Below are 17011 nucleotides of genomic sequence, written 5' to 3' on the forward strand. Positions count from 1 at the left end.
GAATTCAGTGAGGCCAGATTTTTGTGAAAGTTCATATGCAATCTCACGGCCCCACCTTATTATTAGTTCTAACATAAAATAAAAAATATGTATTTCAGAAAACAGGTTTGTATAACAATCTGCATACATGAAGCTTTCATTTTTGTGTACTAGGCCTATTCTCTAGTGTTTCTGAAATGTTTGACAAAGAAAGTATCCTTTGCCGGTTTTAGCTATCTATTCTTTCACATTGTGAGATCTGTTAAACTTGACTTTAGGGCTTTTTTTTTTTTACTATCTTTAGAAGATGTTTTATACCAGAAGAATTCAAGCAATTTATCTGTTTGTAAGGGGCTTCTCAATGGAAGTAAAATTTCAAGTAATGGGGGTAGCTCAACATTCTCTTATACAAGGGTTCCTTTCCTGTGTTTGTAAGAACCATTTCATGACTTTGCCTATATTTGATATTTAACTGTGAATTCAGGATTGTTGTACATTAAGTTATTATCCTCTTTTTCAAAATTTACAGAGACCTGCGAAATGGCTCTTTACTTTTTAAGGTCTGTGATGGACTGAGTCTGCAGCTGGGGAGAGGCACAGTATGCCCATGGCTGTTGGCTGAGCCAGCGATGGACCAGTTGGTCAGGTCTAGTCTTGGGCTGCAGGAGCCACAGGGAGGCCATGGCAGCGTATTATAAACACTTTATTTGCTAGTTTGGGTTCAAAAGCCTTGAGGTATGGTCGTGTCTGTTTGCTTCATATTCAGAAAAGGACAGGACCCAGCCCGTCATCTTGCAGGGACAGTCTTTCCCTCTGATTTCCCTAAATGCATTGGTCAGAAGTTTTCTTCTGCTGGCCTCCTGCTTGTATAGCTCCACTACCTGTGCTTGTCTGTTCCAGGTTCTTGGTGAGGTGTTTGGTGTCATAGCATGTTTCACCCAACTTGTTTGTTTTATTCTTCCATATGCTATTAACTGCTGTTGGATACAGGATGTTCTGATTAAGTAAGCTTTTTCTTGTGGTGTGTGCAAGTGTTTTTCCTGCTCAAGTTCTGTAGTCTTCAGTGAGTTTCACAGCAAATGCTTCTCTATACAGAGCCAAATGAATCAAAAATGAGTTTCCCTGTTCTTATTAGTTATACTTATTCCTCTAAAACTACATAGTAATGATCTTAAACTCAGCTTATGCATGTGTGTGCACACTCGTGATTCTGCTGAAATGTTATTTATAGCTATACAGCACAGATGATTGCTTAAAAAAGAGGAATAATCAGCATGTTGTGCATGCTGAGAGCATTTGCTTTATATTTTTATGTGAAGTATGAATCTATGTAATGTTCTGCAGTGCAGCAGTGCTCCTTCTGCTTGTCAGTTTTAGCAAAACAGGAAAAAAATGATGTAAGCATTTAATACTGGGACCCAGCAAAGGCACCATAAACTGCTGCTCACTCTGCCTTTACTCTGTTTTTGTGAGTTCTCCTGTACTGCTTTAATTTTGCACCTTGGTGTGTTATTAGTCTGTCAAGAACCTGAGAGTTACAGTCTGTCTTGGTACATGATAATGGTGGTATAGATAAAACACAAAATTCAATGAACTAATACTTTCATCTAGAACTATTATTTTAATACCAAATACTGTCCTGAGCGAAGAAGGAGGAAATAAATGCTTTTATGGTACTAACAAATACATTATCTGGCCCCAGCTGTTGATCACAAGGGAGGTGGGAATTGTCTACCCACCTCTGTGGAAGTTTTCACTAGCCAGTGTTATCAAAAGGTCCACTTTGTGCGTGTGTTGAGGATACTGATTTCTGCCCTGGATGTCATCTTTCCCCTTGAGCACTACCAGGAAAGAGCAGTGCATTGCAGTATTTGACTTTGAGATTCTTAGCACATCAACAGAAAGACCTGTTTTTCCACCCAAACACTGTCCATCTGTTTGATCTCAGTTTGTTGCTACTCTCAATGTATCGCTGCCTTTGCTTAATCTTTGTGTTTCCTTTGAAATCAAAAGTACTAATGGAGCCAGACTTCTCCTGTTTGCCTGTTTTCCTGCAAAATCTGTTTCTTGTGTGGTTGTTATTCTGTATGGATGTGTGTGTATTTCCACATTCAAACGTATCAGAAATCATTGGTTTATAAGAGAGTTTAATGAAACAGAGGGCTTTATGGTGCTGTAATGTGAACAGCGCATGGTTTGGGAGTTGATTGCTGCTGACTTCTGTTTTAAGCAAAGAGAAAGGGGTGTGAAGATTGATGGGAGAACTCACAGTTATAACAAGGTAGCAGTTACAGATGAGGAAGAATTTTTCTGTTCAGCAGTGAAAATCTGCAAGGTCAGGAAAAGAATGGCAGCAGGATTTTAGGATTTTAAAAGCTACCAGTCATTAAGCCATATGTAGTTGAATACTGCTGACTACTTCTAAAATCTTTTAGGGCTCTTAAGTTATTGTTGGCCTGGAATTCATAAACCAGAGTACAAATCCCTTGTTTTTCTGGATAAGTGGTGTTACCTGTGGAAGGGAGATGAGATAGTTTGTTAATAAAGTGCCATATGAAAGTGGGCCTTGAAAGCTTTTGGCAGTAGCTGGTGGCTGTAAAATACAATCAAAATGTTTATATCTGGAGACTGAATAAAATACTAAATGAATCTTGAAGCTCTGCTCTGGAAAGTCAAGGTAAAGATTTGGAAAGAGAGTAACTGGTAGCAAGAGGCTGGCTGAGCTCTTGCTTGAGTCAAACCAGAAACTTCCATTTCACCAGAGGGTTGACAGCTGCCTGTTTGTCATGTTTTCCTGTGTTACATGTGATTGATTAGTGATATTTAACTACTTTTGAGCAGTTGCCTAACATTTGAAGCTGCTGTGTTTTTCCATTTATCCAAACTCCACAAGTTCCGTATAGAGTGGGATGAAAAGCTGGTTTCACTCTACCCTTCTTTCTTGAGAAATGTCCAGCACCAGCCTGGGGTGAGGTAGAGTGTTTTTTAAATATAAGCTTGGGAGAATACACTTATATTTCATATAGAAAGTAATAGAAAACTTGGAAATCCAAGTGAGTTAAAAGGTAGGTTTTTATTATCATGTACAGCAGTCTTAGAGTTGAACAACTGTGTAGGGTAGATTTGAAGGGAATGCACATGGTTTTGAAAGGGTTTGAGTTTACTTAGGACTGGGCAGACTTTCTTAATTTTATATATATTCCTTGCCTCTTCAACTATCAGAGAAAAGTTGCTGATACAACAGGTTTGTGTAACATAAAGCTGGCTGCTGCTTCCAAAGGATTTTGGAAGTAAAATTGTGGGAATCCATACAATCAGAGGGTTTTGGGAAAGCTGCAAAAGGCAGGCCTCAAAGACAGCAGAACTGTGATTAGAGCTAAGCAGTAGCCATAAGATAGGTCAGCAGAAAAATTATGTAAGAAGTAGAAAAGTAAGGACAAATATAACAATGGTCTGTGTATTAACGCTTGGCTAGAACAACTCCCTGAGCTGCAGAAAAGTATATCTAGCAAGATATTAGGAAGTTCTAAGCTTAATAGTGGAGCTCAGTCCATTGTGTTTTAAGGCTTACAAACAGGTATTGTATTCAAAATAAGCAAGCATTGTTTTAACCAAAGGTATGTGTGCTTATAGTGATTGGATGGAACAACTGTCAATATACTTTTGCTTTGTGCGATTGGTCAAAAAACTTTCAAACTAAGTTGTAGCATTAAGTTCTAGGTCTGCTGCCTAGAATGTGAGCTGATGGCATCTTCCCATTGTCATAACCATGTAATGAGACTGATGCTGGAAAATAAAACAGCTCAAGATGCGTTCCTCAGGAGTCCCACCCCGTTCGTGATTTGTACATAGCCTCAGCTGGCAGTAAAAACCAGTGGGCTTGTCTGCCTCCATTCCCTGTAACCTCCACAGCAAATTCATGCGCTGAAAGTACATGATGCATGAGATCAGTGGTTATTAATATGTTTTTTCTGTCAGTAGAACCATTATCTGGGGAGCAAAATGTGTTTTGGCAATAAGCCCCACAGAAAGTAAATAATGTAGCATTTACATCTTTAGGTCTGACTTGCACTCCCTCGTTGTTTGTCTTTGAACAGAAGCCCTGTATTACTCCATTATTTTATATTGTGCTTTTATCAATTGCTGTCTTTAAGAAGATATGCTTTACTCTAGAAACTTCTAGATCATCTTACAGGTTAAGTAATTGTTGATCAGAAAAGACTGTAATGCTGGCTGTAGATATTGAGAGTTGTATTTGGACTTTTTAATTTATTTTTTAATTATAATTTGCCTTTGAATAATTGTCATGTTGTACTGGAGCTCCTTACCAAATGGGTTTTAATAGCTCTTCTCATTATTCGAGAGGCAGCTGGATATTTTGAGTCTTCTTAACTGTTTTATGAAAGTCTGGACACAGCTACCTTACTGTCTCAGTAGCTGTATAGGATAAGTGACATATTTTTCCATTATTCTGAACAAAAGTCTGTGTGGATGTCAGCACAGAACACAGGTGTTTATCAGCTGATGCTCTTATTTCAGAAAGGGCTGCAGAAAAGACTGTTATGACTATAACCCTGGAGGAGAATCTTCTGCATTTCAAAGCCAATGGCTTTCTGCTGGGTTTTGGCGGTTGGGTTTTTTTTCTTTTCTTTTTTTTTTTTTTTAACTGTGAAAGATGCTCTTTAAATAGGTTTGGCTGACAGTCAGGCTTAAAATCAAATGATTCAGATTAGGTAAGTGTTTGCAAGATTTCATTACACTGCTTTAAGGGGCAATCCACCAGAGTTTTATAAAACCTACAAGCATTTTGGATGAGAAGCTGGAGAATGTTTTGCTATAAAGAGTGTTTTCATGCTGTATAAAGCTATACTTGACCCCAGCAGCTTACAGAGTCTCACTTTGGAGTGTTTCTGCTGAATGTGTTCTCTCCATGCCTTTTGTTGGTTTGAGGAGTTAACAGGAATGTTGAGTGGGTTGGTTTTCATGTTTCATGGTTTTTTGGTTTGAAAATTTGGTGTAAAAACATATTCTTTGTTCATAAAATTGTTCAGTTTTTTTCCTTCCTATGACTGTAGAAACATTAAGTTATCTATAGAAATGGCAACATTGCCACATTGGGGAATGCATTCCTAAAAGGTGATTGACCCATCAGTATTTTGACTACAGTTTCTTCTGTTGGTTGATAGGCTGTATTAATACAGTGGTAGTGACCAGAAATAATGTTTGTTGTGCTAGTTTTGCTTGCTGTTCTGTCTAGTCTTTTCTGGTTTTGTTTGCATTATCTTGAGGTGATCTCTCAGAAATGGCCTCACTGTGTCTTCTGGAGAAACCTGTAGTGTTTGATCAGGCTTCTGTACTTCTGGAGAAGTACATCCATGGATTTGGGAAGTGTGTTTTTAGTCTTCACTCCAGGATCATTTTGATTGTCTTTATCAGCCACTTCTAGCCAGACATTTGGATAATTTGCTTCCAGTAGATGGAAGGATTTCTTTGGTGTCTGAAAGAGTATTTATCATAACCTTAGCAAACTCTTATTTTCCAAAAAGGCTCTGGGAAGTTAGGCTGAGGTCTCTGGTACTCAAAGCTTTGTCTTTACAACACTTCAGGGACTGAGAATTGTGCAGTAGCACATGGAAAACAAGGAAGACCAGTATGAGTCTGTTGTGGGCACCAGTGGTACTGTGAGGTGCTGTCAGTTCCAGTTCCTAGTTCCACCCAGTAGGCACAAGTAGCACAGAGCCAGGTAATCAGGTTGCTCATTTAAGAGGAAGACTGACAGATGGGTGCAAGCTTGACAGCAGAAGTATTACAGACTCTTCCCTGCCCCTTTCTCTCAGCAGAGCCATAAAGGCTGAGAAATGCATGCATAAAGCAGAATTTTTTTCCCCTCTGTTGTCCCATTTGTACTGTGAAAAAATTCTTGGCAACAGAGATGAATGTAAATCTACTGTTTTGTAGTTGCGCTTTATTGTCTAGGTGAGCAAATACATCTGTCTCGTATTTCTGGCTAGCTAAGAATCTCAAAAAGAAGAGACATCCTCAGGAGGAGGAAATAATCTGCTTTTGCTTCTGTCAGGTTGCTGCCCTCTTCACTCTTCATCCAGCCTCATGGTTATTTGGTATTGGGAAATTTTTCCACCCCTCTGTTTTATTTCATTACCTTCAAGACTGAATTTAAACTGACTTGCAAAGCTGTCTATCTTTTGGGATATCTAAACTAAATGAAGACTGTAATATTGATATTTCTGCAATTGAACATAATTTAATCCATGCAGAAATTCACAAATACTTTCACCATTGCAAGTATATAGAGAAAGTGTGTTCTCAAGCCTCTATTTCTACAAACTTTCCATCTAGCTGAGAACAGCCGTGGGATTATTCTTGTGCCTCTTCACTGAAAGAGTCAAACTCGGGAGCCATCTGGGTGAAAACTTTCAGCAACATACATTGTCTTGGACAAGTCTGTCTTTTTTTGTTATCAAAACATCTTGATTTCAAAGGTGTTTCTCAGTTCTTTAGGTTTCAGAGGTGTTGCAGCATGTGAATGCATAATTTGCCCTCAAAACCATTAATCTACTCCCTACCATAGAATAGGTGATAGGATACTGGGGGAAAGAAGTCTCTATTCTAAAATCAGACACATTCACCCATTGAAGCATTTACTTTGACAAAACTTTCAAAACACAGAACAGAAATATAAGTGATAAACACTAAATTCCAGACCTCTGCTTTTATTTAATAGTGTGATAAATACTTAATTAGTGGTTTCAGCCACACCTAGTGCTACGTGGAAGTATCTTTGTTCCTAAACGGGGTTGTTCTAATTCACCCATATGCTTGGACTGGGGCTTCAAGCAATAGCCTAAAATGTTTGGTGACATGAGACTGCAGTGGAAGAGGAGTGTTCCACACACCCCTCCTCCTCCCCCCCAAAAATGAACAAGGATAGTGGGACCTTGCCAGAGAATAAAGGATGCAACTTCAGATGTTAAGTTGCTGTGTGATTGATTTAGCAAGGGAATATGGGGATAAACAGGGTCTTGACATCTTCTGTAGTGCATCTAGTAGAGTGTTGTGCTGTGCTGTCAAAGGACAGACTCTGGTTTCTTCAGGCCAGAATTGTGTGCTGAACCATGGCCAGCTTTGCTCTGGGGCTGTGTTGCTGCAGTGATGCCTATACCTCTCTCATCTGCTGAGCCGGTGTCTGTGGCTGGGAGCCCTCCTGCCTTCCCAAAGGAAGCTGCTACAAAGCAGCAGGAAGATCTAGAATGTTGGTTTGGCTTTTTTTATTATATGTTATTTTCTCTATTTTTTATATTTTATTTACTCCTTATTAAAATATTTGTATAATGTTTATTTAATATGAGTTGTTGTATTTCATTGATAAGTTTTTTAGAGGTTGGCACAGTGCAAAGGTGTGATCTGGAGATCTGGTTTTGTCCTAACTGGGTGGTTACCAGCTTAAGTGTTATTTGCTTGTTCTTAGCTTTGCAAAGGCCGTGTAGCCAAATGAGCAAACTGAACATGCTCCTGTGAGCAGTCACGGTGGTAAGAAGTCAGTTCTGCTGAGCCTGAGCAGACGCAGTGCGGGTGCTAAGCTTACATGGTTACTGTAAGGGTTCAGGCCAGCTTGAAGTAGTCTTGCTGCAATGGCAGGTGAACTGCGAAGCCTCTAGTCCTGAATTTTCTTCAGAGACAATAAAAATAAACTTTAAAAATGTATTCACTTTGTCATATCTGATGTAGCTTTGCTCAAAACTTGTTCAAAAGTTAGTTTTGCAGCCCATTTTGAGAGCTTGAAGTCCACTGAACAGGTGCAGCTCTCAGCTGTGTGTCTTGGGCATGTTTTGGATTGTATTTTTCTTTGTTTGTAGGTACTTTGGAAAGAAGACAGTGTTTGGCTCAGTGGTTTTTGTGAGGCAGCACAGAGCCTGCCTGTCTCGGTTTGTTGCACTCAGGACTGCTGTCTGTGACACACAGGCTTAGCCGCTGCACCTATTGCAAGTGGTGTTGCTTTACAGAGACCCTAAATTGATCCCTAAATAGCTCACACAGTATGATTGACTCATGGCTCATTAAGGGGTTGAGCAAAGAAAGGGGCCTGAGACCGAAATTGCTTTGAAATGACTCCTGTGTTAGTTCAGCACGCAGGAATGTTGTGCGACGGGCAGGGTAATGGTCGGTGCCTGCAGGCTTGCAAGCATGTCTGAAATTTTGCATGGCACACTGGCAACCAGGAGGACTACTCATCTGTGAGAAGATATTTGCCGGCCTTACAGCAGTGCTGAGAATTCATTAATATTTGTAGAATGAGTTTAACAGAAGTACAAATGAAGTATTACTAGAAGGGAATGTGTTAGGCTGCTGTAACACATTTGGAGGTATTTAGGAAGTTCTCTGTGTTTTGACAGGAGATGAAGAATTTATAGTTGTGTGGAAGATGAAGAACATGCCTTCATGGATACCCACGGTATCTTTGTAGGGTATTATACTCACAGTTAATTTCTGCTGATGTACAAACCCTACATACGTCTATTTTGTAATGACTTCATGCTGTAATTAATACTTAAGTACATTTGGATTAGAGTAATTTTGCTCATACTAGCTCTAATAGGTAATTTCAGTTGTTGTTGTGTGTATCAAAAGTGGTAGAATTCTAGATGTCATTGGGAATGTCCCTGGAAAATGCTATGCAAATTACTGTAAATATAGGTGGACTACACTTGAGATAACTTTAAAAAATGTATTGTCATGAATCTTGTAGTTCCTGTTTCTAGGAATTTCTTAAATCTTTTTTTCCAGGTTCTTGTAGATGAGGGGAAAAGTGAACTTGTGGTGGGAAGAGCACTTTTGTGTTGAATAATTGTTCTGACTTCTCCAGAAGTTTCCATGCCTTTTATAAGACATCATATATCCCATGTACCTAGATTAAGTAGTATTTTAGAGGTACACGTAGTTTCTGATGAACGAAATTTGGAGACCGTTCTTTTTCTGGAGAGTGCAGTGGGTTGCCCAGTCAGGGATGACGTATGCCTTCCACGTTTGGTGCAAAATCCCAGTTCTAGGGTGGAGAATGTGCTAGCATGTATTCATAGAACCACAAATCCTCCTGTAACTGAATGAGTAAGATATTTAAAAAAAAAAAAAAAAAAAAAAAGCTACATGATTGTAAAGGATATGTTTGACTACTGCCATGGGGTTTACTTGAACGTTGTGGTTTATTTTTTTAATCTAGTTTCCTTCTTAACCTTGCCAACACACTCCAAACTTCCTTGTTCTTACATGCTTTTCTCAGAATCCTCTGTTCTTTTCCATGTTATTTTATTTTTTGGGTGGAGGAGCGTTTATATTTTTTGCTTTGTCTCTGAAAATTCAGTGTATTGTGGGAGGTGAGGCAACACTGGTCTTGGCAGAACACCACAAAACCAAGAGAGTAATTAAATGACGCAAGCCTTTGATTATTTTTCTCTCTCAAGCTTTCTGGCACGGCTGGGCATTCTGATTGCAAAAGGAGGATCGGGAGAAGAAATTTCTAAAGATCGCATCCAGAATTATAAGAACTGTGTCGGAGATGTCTTCCTTCTTTAAAGCTCTTCGCTCTCAAGTTCTGGAGTTACTTCTTTTTCCCTTGTGAGGCTACGGTCTCGTTCATCACCCAAGATACATGTAACTGAAAGGGAGCTGCCAAGGTTGTGTTTTGGTTTCTTTGCACCCCTACTAACTGGATTTTTCCCGTGTTCTTCTGGAGGATTATAGAAGGATTACAGAAGCTGCATTTTTGGGGGTGTGGGAGGAAGTTGTTGTTTTTCTCGTCCTTAGTCTGCGACCTCCTTGATTTGCCATTTGTTCTCTAAAGTTGCTGCCTATTTGGAAAAGGGAGAAGCAGCTTAACATGAACTTGCACAACCATGGATTCAATCCCTTTGCAAATGTTCTATGTGGCTGCTTTTAAAGGAGGTTTTTGCATGCATAAGCAGCAAATGAAGAATAGCATCCCAGGCTGGATTTAAAAGAAGCAAGCTCCTTGATTCCTGGCAAAAGGATAAATACTGTTTAAACTATAGTTTAAGGAAGACTGGGTGTTGTTCCAGTTTCAAATTTTTTGAAGGGAAGCATCTGATCAAGTCAAATACTCTGCCAGCCTAAACCTGCATTTTCTACAGCTGAAACTGGAAAATGTCTTGGAAAAGAAATTACTTTTCTGTGGGTCGGGGCAATGTACAGGGCATGTTTACTCCACGAAATACCACCTCAATAGCACCCAGTAAAGGTCTCAGCAATGAACCAGGACAGAACAGTTGCTTCCTGAATAGTGCACTGCAGGTAAGAGCACAGAATAAAGAATGTTTCTGGTTTTGCCCTCTGTTGCAGTATTTTCCTAGGCACTTGCAATAAATATAGCTGAACTCGAGTACGTAACTGTTGATGGGCCTAGATAGAATAAAGCTACATTTGGAAAAGCAGATTGAGTTATTGAACAGCTTTTTAATTTTCAGGTTTTCCTAGTGAATTCGATAGCATTAACACATTTACTTGAATGTCTTGTTTGTGTAAGCTTGTAGCATGTCAACCAAAGCTAAAAATATCCATAAAAAATGTATTGTAAAATAATAGGATATTGCATAGCTTGCAGAATGCATACTCCTTAAAAGTAGACTTAACTTTTTTGTTGAACTAGTCAAGGTTTACACAAGATCCATTTTATGTAGTTCAGTTTTCTTTCTGGCTGCGGCTCTGTAGCTTAGTTTAAGTGACTGGGTGTTTGCCTTTTGATTTAGAAGGAAAACCTTTTCTGGTGCCAAATTCAGTGGAGTGATATCACTGCTATAGAGGTGTTGTCACCATTTAGATGCTTTGAATATCTGATGGTTGAGATTCAGTCATTTTGGCAGCAGGGCTTAAAACCCCTTCACGTCAGTTTCCATCCCTTCATATGACTTGTCTGTGCAGAACAGACTGTATCACTATGGATTTGACTTCTGTTTCGTGTTTTTTTCATGGGCACAGTCAACTTCTCAACTAACTTCAGGCTTCCATACAGCCCTAGTGCAAATAATACATATATGTATACCTATGACCCTCAGTAGTCTTAATATGTTAGGAATGACAGGGCAAAGAGAAGTTCTGTATCAATTACTTTTATTAAGCTGTAAGGTGTAATGACCAGCTGCTTCCTAATACTGAGTTAGTGAACCTGGGTCTGGACTAAGTAGATCCTAATACCAGCTGCATACCATACCTGGAGATGAAAGCATATGACCTGGTCTTTAATCTGCTACAGAAGCCCTTTTCTTCTAAAGCTGAAGAGAGATAGGATACTGAAACTACTTACAATCAGAGCTGAATTAAACAAAAAAGGCAAGATGGTAATTATTTCTTAAAATACATACTTCTGGGGTTTATCCTAATTTTTAAACACTTAGTCTGAAATGCTCTTGAATGTTTGTTGCTCCTCTCTCTTACAATTTCGTATAAACATTCAAGCTAAACTCCAAAGGCAATTACATAAAAAAATTGGACTCATTCCTAAACATAATTTTTTTGTCCTTTTGTAAAGTCTGCAGTAGTTCTTCAGGAATGTTTGTGTGTAATCAGATATTTTCAAGGCTTATCTTTCCTCCCAGGCCTTAAGTACAGGGATAGTTTGAGTATAAGTATAGCTATGGCAATTATGAATTTTTGGGAAACTTACAGATTATATTTAAAAATGTGTTTACTGAATATTACATATTACTATGGTTTAAATAACAAATCGTTCCAGTTGGAAACGCTTCTTGAAACCCGGGGTTTTTGCCAGGGTGCTAAAGTTTGCCAGGGTGCTAAATTTTTTCTAGCTAGTTTGTCAAGGCAAATTCATCAGAAATAAGAAGATTGGTTCCTCTGTTTGTGCTAATGAAGCATTTAGCCAGTCACATGTCAGCCTGGACCTTGCTGCTCTGTCCGGAACCTGGTAGGACGTGATTTAGGTCAGGGCTTCTTTCAGTCCAGACTTCTGCCTTCAGGAAGGCTGGTAACTGAGGTTTGCAGGAAAGTCCAGTAACTGTTAGTTTGAGCTGAAATAGCCAGTGCTGACCACATTTATACATCAAGAGCTCGCTGTAGAACACCTTAGAGATGGATATTGTTGCTATTTTACAGATAGAAATTTGAATAATTTCCCAAGAGTGCGCAGGTTTAGTGGTGAAACTGAGTGTAAAAAAACATGGTACTGTTAGAGCAGATGTCACCTCTCGCTGTTGCTAGCAGAACATGTAAAAGCCTGCTTGCTTTCCTGTACTATGACCCTACCTATTCACACACCTGGTATTACCACCATAATTCTCCTGAGAGGAAGTTATAACTGCCCTAACAGGCTAGGGTTAGTAATCATGGCCTGTCAGGACACTTAGTAATGATAATATTGGGCATAACGGATTTTAGTATTCTCCTGTTTTCTTTTGCACTAACTTGTTTATGTATATGCTGCTGGTGCTCCATTTCTTCATCATTTGGGCTTTCTGCTGGGAACAAGAAAGCTGTATAGGATTGGAAGAAGGGAAGAGTCTCATCCCCATCAGTCCAGGGGGTGTCCTTGGCAGCTCTGCTCAGCTTCATGGTGCAGTTGCTCAGTGACCGGTCCTGGTGCCAGCACAGCGGAGCAGTCAGAGCAGGTGCTGTTTAAGCCAGCATAGCTACATGGATGAAGAAGTGGGTTTTGTGATCTAAAAGCACATGGTAAGAAATTCAGAGGAAGGTCACACTGTAAATTAGCATGTGAAGGTTACAGCTAAAGAAGAAAGTTAAAAACATCAACTTGCAGTTAGATAAAAGGCATCTCTTTTGAAGCTGATCACTGATGACGTTGGTAGACTTCTTGGATTATTCAGCATATGCAGTTTAGTCAGAAGCCTATGCAATATTTTATGTTATATATTCATAAAATTGGCTGTGCCCCATTTTCTGTTTCAGGTTCTCTGGCACCTGGACATTTTTCGCCGCAGTTTCCGGCAGATCACAACGCACAAATGTATGGGTGATTCTTGCATCTTCTGTGCTCTTAAGGTAAAAGTTAGAAATACGTTGAGCACCATTCTTTAAAAATTTGAGCAGAAATATTTATGATACTTATTTAATGTTTATAATCAAACTTGCACCTGAAAATGTATAAGAAGAAGGTAAATGTGATAGCTAGTGGTCCAAGATCCAGTTTCTAAAATGTGTTCAAATGTGTTCGTGGAGCTTCAGTTACAAGGACTCTTCTTAATGGTGTGCAGGTCATTGTGAGTCTCCATTAGTTCAGGCAGTAAAATACAAGTTTGCTTTATTTTTTCCAGTTTATCATTTGGCATACAAACATATTACCATACGCAGTCAGTGTGCTCATCAACATTTACCTTTTCTTTCAGAGCTACTTTAAATGTCAGGATGGGGAATGCCATTTAGCTAAGCCTTTCTGTTCAAAGCTGTTGATTATGTAAGACTAAAAGGCTATTTTCTACTGTAAATATTGATGTCTGCATTAAATGGCTCAGCTCTTTGTAGTCTCTGTTTTAAAAAACATCAATTCTGTTTGTAGCTGCAGATTCAATAACTGGCTGTCATAGAGGCTGCCTGGACAGTAAGATAAAGATGCTAGCTCTGATTTTGAGTATTGCTATGTACTTGAGTAAATTGTGCAATCCTGTGTCTCTGTTTGTCTCTATCAATTAATTTGTTGCATTCTGGGGTTTTTTTGTGACCTCCTTTCTAAATTTTGCTAGCTCAAACCCCTGGCTTTTTGTGAGAGAAATGTACATGATGCAAACATGATGAAAATACCTAGCTTTAATCTTCCTGAGCAGTGATTTTTCCTTTCTGAAATTGAAACTTAAATGTCTTCTTTGGTCACAAATGCGTTGTAAAATCCAACTAAATGTATAAACTAATTGTGGGAGAATTTGTGTCATGAATTCTATGTACAGTAGTGAAAATGACAGACAACATGTCTTATAAAAATGGTAAAATAGAGAGTGCAGGTTTAAATTAAGATCATCTGACGTTCCCGGGCAATATTTATAGTACAACAGCTGTCTTGCTGCTGTTAAGTAATGTCACAGGTGCTCTGGTAGAAACAGACTTGAAATGAATTATCTAGTGAGCTTTGGGGCTGTTGTTGAGGAGTTTTCCCTGGCAAATGAACAGCAAAGGGGAGACTATTAAGGCATGAAGTAAGAGAATTTATCTTTTTTTGAGGGGAAATTTGTCTCAAGACCTATCTATTGAAATGAGACAGGATGATATTTACAGCAGTATCATCAGAAGAGGATGTAACAGTGGATTAGGAGCAAGGTAGTGCATCCAAAATGAGATACAGCTCTCCAGACACATAAAAGATGGAGTATTAAGTATATCCCCTTCTTTAAAGGGGAATGCCAAGACTTAGTCATGATCTGGATTGAGTTCATGAAGTTCAGTGGGATAATTTAAAGGTATTTTTTGGATCATGCCTTCAGGTAATGTCAAGTGATTGTTGGTATTCTTTGTTAGCCACTATGAGGTCAGAAAGAAAAGGATTTAGGAATTTACCATGAATGTTACCTTTTGCCATTCTGGGGTTTAACTGAAAAGCATGATCAAGGAAATACCAGGAGATCAGACAGGTTCTGCCATGAATGAAAGTAGACTCTCAACTCTGCACTAGAGTCCCAGTTTTAATATGAAGATAACAATTAAAAGTCTTTCTGTATAGAATACTGAAAAAGAGGGAGAGGGATGTGAAAGAGTATTACAGGAAAAAGGAAAGGATGAACATTTGTGGTACTGGTCATGAAAGGTGAACTGCAGACAAAGAGGCATGTGGATTAGCAGTACCGGAATGAGAGGGGAAGCACTGCAGGAAAACTGGAAGATGACAGGATTTCTGGAGTATATGTATTAAAAGCTGACATTGGGTCAAAGAGTGTTTCGTTTTGTTGGTAAAATCCTTATTTTTGATGTCTTGAAGTGTGTAGTGTGCTATTATAAACTTGGAAATGACAGGTGGTGTGGCAGAATTCACAAATTCTATGCATGCAGCCATATGTTTATTTTTTAAATTAAGCAGCTTTTGAAAAATTTGCTGCTGTCCCTTTTCACTCTTAGATACCTGCAAAGATTTTGTGTGTGTGTTTTTGGTTTTGTTTGTTTTTTTAACCTGGAGTTCTTGGCAATAATGTTCCTAGCTGGCAGTTGTTACAACCCTTAATTTCCAATAAAACAATAATATTGCACCAAATCCTCTACTACTTTTGCACATTTTGGGAAACTTGGATCTGGTTGTGTGCAGAATTCCTAGAGCTCACAAAAACTCTAAAGAACACATAAGCAATTGAAGAATTATCTAGATAGTTATTGATGAGTGTGAGCAGTAACCAAAACTTAAAAAAGTAAATAGACTCCAGCTGGATCCAAATCAAAAAGTTAGCATCAACTGTATGTGCAGTCTGTTCTTCATGGGAGATCACTGTGTGTCCTACCAAAGCCTGTTCCAGAAACTCTCTGGGTAGTATTGTGCCAAGCTTTCACTTTTCTTATCTTGTGTAAAATGTTGATGTGTGTACATAAGTATTTGAAGTTCCCCCAACCCCCTTTTTGTGTTGTTATCAAGTCAAATAGTATCATAAAGGTGAGTTATAAGGGCTGTTACTTGACTCTAAGTGAAATTGGGGGTGCAGACCTCCCCTCAATCCCCAAAAAAACCTCTGGGCACCAGAAGTCTTAGCTGTCTTGCTTGAAAGCAGCTGAAAAGGTAGAGGTATTCACAAGGGACAGCCCCAAACCATGGAGATGGTCACATTCGTCTTCATATACTCCTTAAGCAGGCATTAGAAGGGAGGGAAAAGGCTGTTCAAGGTGTTTACTCGTTCTCTGCTGCCCTCTGGATCAGTGTTTTCAAATTGCTCTCTTTTCTTCCTCCTGTAAAAGTCTGTCTGGTACATGTTATGTGTGAACTTCTATAAGACAAGTGGGATTATGTGCTTAATGTGCACCTAATGCTACAAGCATCACCAAGAGCATGTTGTGTGTTCCAGGGCAGCAGGGTCATCCCCTCCCTTCCCATCTCATCCCCTGCCCTAGTTCTCCTTTCTGCTCTGGAAGCCTTTAACTGTTGTCCTGCCAGAGTAATGCTGGATTAGCCTCCAGGTCTTTGACATCCTCTTTTTCTTGAATCTTGCCTTAGGCTTTGCTAAGATGAGGGAGAAGAAGTGGCTGGATCCAGTGGGAACACCAGAATTTGGAGCTCTATACCATGCGAAAATCTCCTATTAGGGTCTGGGGAGAGGTAATTAGCCTTGCATGCTGTCAGGTGGATCTGCCCAAAACACTTGTCCAGACCAAGCAAGGTGGAGGCAGGACATGTTTGCCCTTCTTCAGAGCATGCTGGCATGTTCAGATTCCAGCGGGCCTGGGAAAGGGACAGTACTTGTGGGGAGGAGCCTGTGTCATGTTCTGCCACTTCACTTCAGGGTCCTCTCACAGCATACCTGACACCATCTGTGTTGTATAGAGATGGTTCATGCTCTTCTCCTGCTCTGAAGATGACATCCTCTTCCTTTTGACTCCAGAGGAAGATAGTCTTCTCTAAGCTAAATTTAGCCATGGAATAACACTGAAGAAATTGTATTTTTTCCAGACTTCCTTGTCTTGTTGTAACTGTTTCTAGGCATTTGGATGTCATGCACAGTATTTACTGTAAATGCTCAGTTAGCTCTCTAAATATTACTTGTAATTTCAAGTATGGAATTACAGGACGGTGATGTCATACCGGATCAAATCACGTTTTATTTTTGTACCACATTGAAGACTTCCATTTCACAAATTCTTGAAGTAATTTTAAAACTTGATGTGCTACCTGACTGTGTTTATGTAGCTAGAAAATGAACCTTGAAATCATTCCAGATATGCATTCCTTGGTTATTTGGAAGTTACCTTGCTTCAACAGCTGTAAAAAAGGAGAGTTGCAGACTCTGTGCTGGAACCCCAAACACTGCTCCTTAAAATGTGGCATTATTTAAGTATTTTTTTCAATACACAA

General features: G+C 39.2%; 1 protein-coding gene across 9 annotated transcripts in view; it reads left to right on the forward strand.

The window, feature by feature from the left end:
• The window catches only part of USP54 (ubiquitin specific peptidase 54), a 93511-nt gene that overhangs the window by 36999 nt on the left and 39501 nt on the right, over positions 1 to 17011 (forward strand). For 6 of the 9 annotated variants that reach the window (XR_005955662.1, XM_041473864.1, XM_041473880.1 and 3 more), the window contains exons 2-3: positions 9456 to 10302; positions 12928 to 13020. The exons of 1 other annotated variant lie outside the window; for it this stretch is intronic. Coding sequence is in view for 7 of the 8 variants with exons in the window: in XM_041473864.1 (XP_041329798.1) it covers positions 10156 to 10302; positions 12928 to 13020 (240 nt within the window). In the remaining variant the exon portion in view is untranslated. Of the gene's footprint in view, positions 1 to 9455; positions 10303 to 12927; positions 13021 to 16156; positions 16259 to 17011 lie in introns of those variants that run through there. 2 more of the 9 variants (XM_041473897.1, XM_041473889.1) reach the window with 2 other exon arrangements.

Source organism: Pyrgilauda ruficollis, unplaced genomic scaffold (assembly GCF_017590135.1).
Source record: "Pyrgilauda ruficollis isolate IOZ18807 unplaced genomic scaffold, ASM1759013v1 scaffold11, whole genome shotgun sequence".
Lineage (NCBI taxonomy): Eukaryota > Metazoa > Chordata > Aves > Passeriformes > Passeridae > Pyrgilauda > Pyrgilauda ruficollis.